The sequence below is a fragment of the Aythya fuligula genome, chromosome 2 (genome assembly GCF_009819795.1).
Source record: "Aythya fuligula isolate bAytFul2 chromosome 2, bAytFul2.pri, whole genome shotgun sequence".
NCBI lineage: Eukaryota > Metazoa > Chordata > Aves > Anseriformes > Anatidae > Aythya > Aythya fuligula.
In genome coordinates, this window is record NC_045560.1 from 62,176,774 (window position 1) to 62,184,809 (window position 8,036).

General features: G+C 38.4%; 1 protein-coding gene across 1 annotated transcript in view; it reads left to right on the plus strand.

Annotated features, from left to right (window-relative positions):
- BMPER (BMP binding endothelial regulator) overlaps positions 1–7,782 on the plus strand; it is a 154,649-nt gene extending 146,867 nt beyond the window's left edge. Inside the window, exons 14-15 of the mRNA XM_032180599.1 lie at positions 1,055–1,185; positions 7,323–7,782. Coding sequence (XP_032036490.1) covers positions 1,055–1,185; positions 7,323–7,504 — 313 coding nt within the window. The 3' untranslated portion in view covers positions 7,505–7,782. The remainder of the gene's footprint in view (positions 1–1,054; positions 1,186–7,322) is intronic.
- Positions 7,783–8,036: the final 254 nt, after the last annotated feature.

Here is an 8,036-nt window from a genome sequence, read left to right on the forward strand (position 1 = left end):
ACCCTAGAGGACCCTAGGGTGCAAGGTGCTCTTGCCCATTGACCCCCACAGTCCATGCATGGAACAGTCCCTGGAAAGCAGAAGAACGGAGGCCCTGACTGTGTCTTCCTCACACGGGCTGTGTGTCTTCCTCACACCTTGTCCCTCCCTCCACTTGGAGCAGCAGATACTTGGCAATTCTTAATTTGCATTTCTGTGTTTGCAGAAGCGTTTAAGCATTTTGCATATGCAGAAACTGTCAACTGCAAATCTGCTGTCTCTTGCCAGTTGTATTTTAGATCTGTGCCAAATGGGCACATATTTTGGATTAGCTAACTTGAAATATAGTGGTGACAAATGCAGTAGCAGTTTTTCTTAGGGCCATGTTAGTAGCTTTGCTCCCTGACATGTTTTGTGGTGATTCCATCTTATGCAATGGAAGATGGTGCTATTAACAAGTGCCTGGGGGGTTTCCTAGCATAAGAACTGCTCAGCTATGCTGCATCAGCCTGTCTCCATTTAGTTGTGTATTTAGCAGTGTTGCTGCTGAGAAAACAGACATATAGCTGCTTTGGGGCCTTCAAAGTGGGGGGAAGCTGGAGGTGACCTGGAGAGAAGTTCTCATTCCTTGCATTGAAGGACATGTGCTCATTTCCTGCAGAAGTCACCCATTTAACACTGCTGCTTTGTTATTAATAGTATTATTACATTATAACTTTCCAGTAATGGGAAAGAAGCCTTTATCTTGTGTTGGTGCAAATCATTTTGGAGTTTGCTTCCTACCACTGTGGTCTTGGTCCTCTCTGCCTGGCATTTCTTGGTTCTTATTCTCACATCCCTGTTCCCATGTGGTTCTCTCCTTGTTGCTCTTAAGCCTTCTCTGCATTAGAACAGCACATCAAAAAAGAGACATGAAGTTACATTTGGCAGCAGAAAAGCAAATCTTTAAGTTTCTTGTTGCTTAGTTTTCTGTGACATCAGACTCTGTGTGACTGGAGAATAAATGATTCCAAACCTTGGTGAGATAATTGCTAAATCTTTCATTGCTTATTTGTTCCGGGGCTTTGTTCTGCAGGTCCTGTGTGACAGACATGTGCGAGTGTCCAGTTCATAAAAACTGCTATTGCGAGTCATTCCTGGCCTATGCTCGAGCCTGTCAGCGAGAAGGGTTGAAAGTCCAGTGGGTACCTGAGCAGCACTGTGCAGGTAAGAATTTTGGGATGGCATCTTTGTAACCCAGTGCTTAGGTTAATAGGCTCTTATCCTTTTACTGGTGGAGGATGATCAGAAATGACCTGGCTAGAACTGGAGTTACATCATCAGTGAAGTTATGTGCTGAGGTATGGAGAGGGACCTTACCAGGAACAATTCTGAATCATCAAATACTGCAGATGTTTATTTAGTTACAAAACTTGCCACTTCTAATGTTAGCTAGCATAATTTTATGTACTTTCTGGAAGAAGTGCATGCTTTTTTCTTTCAGAATATGTCCACATATGATTGCAGATAATGTTTAAACTCCTTTGACCTCCTGTTAAAGCACAGCTGTATTTCCTGAGACAAAATATATATATGATTGCAGAAGGTTCAACAAGGGAAGAAGAAAGAATGTCTTTAATGGTAATATCAAAATGCAGACATGCATTAAGTCTGGCACTTGGACCAAATTCTGCATGTGATTAGGACTGCATTAATTGCAAGTAATTGTGAGTAATTGCTTCCATGAGAAGCGGTGGCCTGTGGTCATAGTCACTTGAAGTAAAATGCAATATTACAGATTAATATTTCCCCTGATGATGGTCTCATTAATTTAGGACACTCTGTAATGGCCTCAGTTTGCCTGGAAATGTATTCAGATTTATGTAAAGCCATTGACAGCAGTTGGAAAGAAACGAGACAAAGATACTCGGTGCTGGTCAAAGAGCTATTGCTCTGTGGTCTATTTTGGTGATTGCGTGTGGCTCAGGGTCTACTCTCTCAACTTCAATTTCCTTTTCTGTTGTAGGCACAATAGCAGGAATGGGTGAGTGACAGAGCAAATTACATTTGATTGACTGTTCCCAGAAGGCTTATTTTTTCTTATGAAGGAACAGAACAATCCAAACAGGGTGTCAGTAAGTGAAAAGCACTGTTCAAGGATGTGGTCTCAGCACTAATAACATATACAATTTTAATCTATCGATCCAGTAGCAGATCCATGTGGAAACTGAAATAAGCAACCTGACTTTTTTTTTTTTTTTTTTTTTTTTTTTGACCAAAGCTCTGCAGACCAAGACCCCACTATACAAGATGCCGTAAAATGAATAAAAACTCCAGTACTTGCCTTAAGGAGTTTATACAACTGTTGGCATATCACGAGTTCACTAATTGAGGCTTCTATTCACATTTTTTCTGTCATTTTACCAAGGGCAAGAACATTTTCTAAGGCAAAAAAAGTCCTTGAGTGAACATTATGAAGGAATTTAAACACACGTATTCCATTAAAGCTAATGAAAGAAGTTCTTAAATCCACCTGAGTTTTTTAACCTCAGTTCAGACTTCTAGAGGGGAAGGGGAAATCTTGTTAAGCAGAAAATATAGATAAACTCTATGTGGTCAAGTACCCTCAAAACACTTACTTTAGCATACAGTGTTAAATAAGTAGCACGATCTTCTATAGTGAGTTGTACGGTAAGCATTAAAGTGCATCCACTGCATCTGTAAAATGCGTCCATATGTTACCAGTGGCCTGCACCAAGATTTTATTCTTTAACTTACTTTTTTCTTCCCCAAACTCATAGTTACAATTATTGTGTCCTAATTATGGATAAAAGTTTCTGGGTATGAAACAATATATCTGTAATAAAACTTTAGCGTTCTGTGACTTTCATTTCCTGTTTGACATTTCATAGCTGGTGGGATACTTGGAAGAGCTGTGTTCTGATGGAAATGGAGTATACTTATTAGTATAGTCAGGTTTTAATTATTCTTTTGTGTGTTATAAAACCAGATCTTGTGTGGTTGCCAGCTCTTCTACCCTGACTGCTGTACACTTAACTCATTTTTATAATCTTTAGAAAGCTTGTGTTGTCTGGACAGCCAGCCAAACAGGATGTTCAGAAAGCTGAATTATATGTCCTGTTCCCTACATGCTCTTCCTCCCTCCTCAGTGCAGCAACATATCCTCCTCTAAGTCCTCTGTGAAATACTACAGCGCAAGGCTTGCTGTCCTTTGAGGCTGTCTCAGTAAAGGGAGTATCATTTAACAGGAGGGGTGAAGAGAAGAAGCTAATGAGTATGGAAAAGGGCTAGGGATGATTGGTGAGATCTGAATGGGAACTGATAGGGTTTGGAAAGGAATTCAAGTTTGCATGAGGAGTGAGACTTGTTAGGACAGACATAGGAAAAATATGATGTATTAACAAAGCAAACAAACAAAAACAGGAGTGTCAGGGAGAAGGAATGACGAAGTAAGAGAATATGATGGAGAGGGAATAGAAGGGATAGAAATGGAAGGAAGAGGTTTTGAAAAGGAGATATAAAATATATATATATACATTTAAAGCCCCAAAAAATCATAAGGAAGCAATTTTAAAAGTGTGATTAAGTAAACTGAGGATGGTGACAGGCCTTGGGCCATAGCAATTTAACGCTGAATTTCTAAGGGCACTGAGGGAAAGATGACTCTAGGATGGCTGATGTCAGTAACTCCCTGCCATGGACATACCCACACAGAAAAAGCAGATAGGGAATATAATAGAGTGCAAAGTGCACATGGTAGCATTGATGTGCTGGCATGCTCCAACAACTTCTTAAAAGCTGAACAATTTTCTCCTTTCATCCCTTTATGATCAGTCAGGCTAGACAACGATCAGTCAAACTAGAGGTTTGACTGATCATTGTCAATCAAAAGATGAGCCTGTATCTGATTTTCACTCTTCTCTGCTGGGTCCCCTCTTCTCTGCTGTGGAATTCTCTAGCCAACGTCACTCTTTTTACCTGCTACATCTCGGTTTTCTTTAATCTTTCTAATTCTCTGTGAATATGCATCAGAAGGGGGAAGGCTACTCTGACTTCTCAGTGGAAACTTATTAAAAACTGAAAGTTTGAAAGATCAACAGAACTGTATCATGATAAGAGCAGTGCTCAGGTTTATTGCCTTCTATTTCTCTGTGTTTAAAGGACATTTTGTGAATTTCAAGCTCCACGAGTGACATCTAATTTGAAAGTCCTTCAAAACACCTTGAAAGCCCAAACTATGCAACAAGAAGCTGCATGATGCACTTATGCACAAATACTAGCTCAGAAATTTCTGTGGAAGCAGATTTACCAGATATCATACTACAAGGGGAGTCTTCAGCAGTTCCATGTTAGGTACTTTGACTTTTATATTGGGGAGCAAAAATTCCTCCTAAAAAATGACAGCTATGTCTACAAAGACGGGTGCTGACAGATACAAGCCTTCTCTGTGAAAGTGCCAAACTGGCTGGAATAAGCCAGCTCTGGTCTGAAAACTGTATAGCCTTATTAGGCAGGGTTTATTAGCTCAGGCACAGTGCTGTATTTATGTGACTATATGGCTTCTGGACTGGAGCTGGCTATCGTCCTGCCAGCTCAGAAAGCGGTCTGAGGAAGCTCACATCTGTCATGCCAGACACATGTTCTAGAAGAAGAGTGGAAAAATCCTGTTGGGACTGGTAACATTGCAAAATGCAGTATTATTAGTAACTTTTGTGCTTTTTTTTTTTTTTTTTTTTTTTTTTTTTGCTAGTGGACTGAGGAAGTTATTACTAACAGAACTTAGTTCTATAAGAGAGGAATTTGCCTCAAAAGATGGGTGCAAAGGCATCACTTCTGTTTTCCATGTTTACAAGGTACTGATTCATTTCATCAGTCCCTGAGAAGCCTACTGCAGAATGCCTTTATTTTTATTTTTTAAACTGTTGATGACGTGGAATGTTCTGGATCAATCACACCACATGTTAACAACTGAAGCACTCAACAATAAAAACCATCCGGGGAACTTTAACAGCAACTGTTGTACTTTTCTGATTTTTCTCTTGGCAGTAAGTTAATAATCCCGTTATGGATTGACTACAGCAGAAATTAGAGCCGTCATGTCTTCTCCATGGGATCATCTCAAGGAGAAGGAAGTATCTGGACATGCAAGAGGGCATCTATCCTTATGTGGTAGAGTAGAGCTGGGGAGAACTTATGGGTACCACAGCTGTTGAAGGCAGCCTGTAATATATTCTCTTTTACTCTGGGGCAGACATGAGGAAGTGGAAAGGAAACCTTGAGCCAACTTTCCTCAAAACCAACAGCTAAGGCACCAAACAGAGCTCAGGTGGAATAAATAGGCTGGCTATTACTGCCATAAAGCTTTGTGGAATTAAGCCTATACAGGCTAAAATCTTAAGGTCACGGCCTCTTTAAGACAACTCATGTTGTGCTTTGAGCATCTCAGTCTACTTTTATAGACAATTAATACATTTGCAAAATATATTAATATGTTTGGAAGCTCCTGGAAACTCTGCACATTTTTCTTTCCACTCTAGGGATTTGATCTCTATTCTTAACACATTGTGTAAGTGCAATTTGTAGTGAATCTAGTGTATTACTGTATGCTTAATATTGCTTGCATGTTTTTTCCACCTTCTGAAATTCCTATTTCCCTTTTAAATTTCATTTAAATTCTTCCTTTTGTTTATTCCCTTCTTCAATGTGCACAGAAGTTATGCAGAGGAAGATAGAAATGTAAAGCTTGAAAAAAAGTCCCCAAAGGCAGAATAAGCCTATCATCTCAAACATTCCTGAAAGATAATTTTCCCAACTTATTCTAAAATGATGTTCAATAAAAGATGTCTCACAGAGCTTTTAAGTAGCTTTTTCTAGTGCTTTTTCCTGCTTAGAGCTAGAAAACTTTATTTTCTAATATCTACCTTATATCTAATATCTTTCTAATATTTATATGTTGATTCTCTGTAACTCCAGGGTTGTTTTCTGCTGTACTAGCCATCTTTTTGTTTGCACATTTAGTACCTGTGTCCTGAGAACTTTCCAGAATTCCTTCCTTCTTCAGTGCTGTTTTTGCATTCGCATAGATGCTATAAAATGTGTAAGAAGTAAAACTGGCAAGAAGCTGATGCTGTTTTGAAGATCACTTTGTTACTGCAGAAGAACCCCTTAAATTTATGATGCCTTAGCACTAAGACTTCCATCTTTCCTGTAACTCTCTTAGAGACTTTAGTGCTTTAATCAGTTTATTTCTGCACATATTCTCTTTATAAATAATAGCAACAATGTAGTGACACTCTGAGGCTAGTCCACACAACAAAACAGTACTTTCTGTCCATAACAGTACTCTTCTTTAACAAAATCTGCACTTTCAATCTCTCTCAAAATGGAAGAAACCTTTTATAATTCAGCCACCTCTCTGTAAATAGCAAGAGATGTTTCTGGATGCTTGAGAGTCTGTTACCATCTATAAACTATTTTATCAGTTGTTTTTGCCATCAGCACAGCTGTTAGAAAGAGTAACAGGCTCTTATTTGCTATTGAACCATGGATTATTCTCCATACTAAAAAGGCAGGATATAAAATGTTAAGAGTTTAAATATTGATCTGGTGGCCTTATAGTGCTTTTAGCTGAGCCCGCAGTAGTCTTTATGTTGGAAACCCATTGAACTGCCAACTACATAAATCATTGAATAGATACTGGAATCATTAGGTACGAGAATCCTCATTCTCAGTGATCCCTTGATAAAATAGCACAAAGGATAGAAATCATTGATTTTTTTATTTTATTTTTTATAAAAGAAATGGTGCTGCTGAATTAACAACATAGTTTTGGTTTGCTACAATATGCAATATTGAAAGTATAATCTTAGAAATAGAAAGCCTGTTGTGGTGAATGACTGTCTTTTCTTTCTGTAATAGTGGAATTGGTAATAACTGTCCATGTAAATGTTTCGGGAATTTTTGATAAAAGACATTATAACAAGTAAGTAAAAAATGCTAGTCATTAAATACAAGACACAGATCTGCTTCTAGACAGAAACTTTGCCAAAGGTTTATAGACTGTCAGTTTTGTAAAATTCTCAAGATGTTCAAGACTGCTAGGAACTTGATACCTTTTTGATTAGGAATGTTGCTTCCTTTACATTTGTCATGTAAAGTCATGTTGCATTTCATGCAGTGGAATCTCTTTACAATTAGCTTTTTCTTCTAGATGATCATAATACCAAACGGTACCTTTTGATATTTGCAGTAAAAAGCAGGCAACAAGATATGTAAATTTCCTTGTGTGTCCTTACCTGGCTTTGTGTAACACTCATCTTCTGTTCCTTTTGATTGTCTTTCAGCAACCCAGTGTAAACACGGTGCAGTTTATGATACCTGTGGTCCAGGATGTGTCAAAACATGTGACAACTGGAATGAGATTGGACCATGTAACAAGCCCTGCGTTGCAGGGTGCCACTGTCCAGCAAATCTAGTTCTTCACAAAGGAAGATGCATCAAGCCAGTCCTATGCCCGCAGCGATGACATTTGTTCTCTCTCAGCGGACACTAACGTGGGCGTCACTGACCCCCCTGATGCTCACAGCCAGTGAAGGACTACAGCTGTTTGTGTGCAGATTCTGCAATGTACACATCTACTCACAGAGTGTAAATATGGTCCTGTGTGTGTATTTATGTGTGCTTATGTATACACACATGGCACCAACAAAGATAAATAAATGTATACTGTGTGTATGTAGATACACATATCTATACACAAGTGCCCTAAACATAATTACAACCCATATATTTATATATATGTACACACACAAATATACATCATTTCTATATATCATAGAAGGATGAAATATTATATGTATATTTTTTGCTATAAAGTTTATGTATTATTATTTCTAAAACCCTAATCTGTAAGTCATTGTATAAATAAACCAGGTGTTTTTAATATAATATAGTGGCATGAAAAGATTGGTTGACTTTACCATTGCATGAGTTTGTTGTTTCCAAGGAAACTTTTCTAGGGCCACAGCATTGCCAGACTGGATTAGTTTCAACACAGA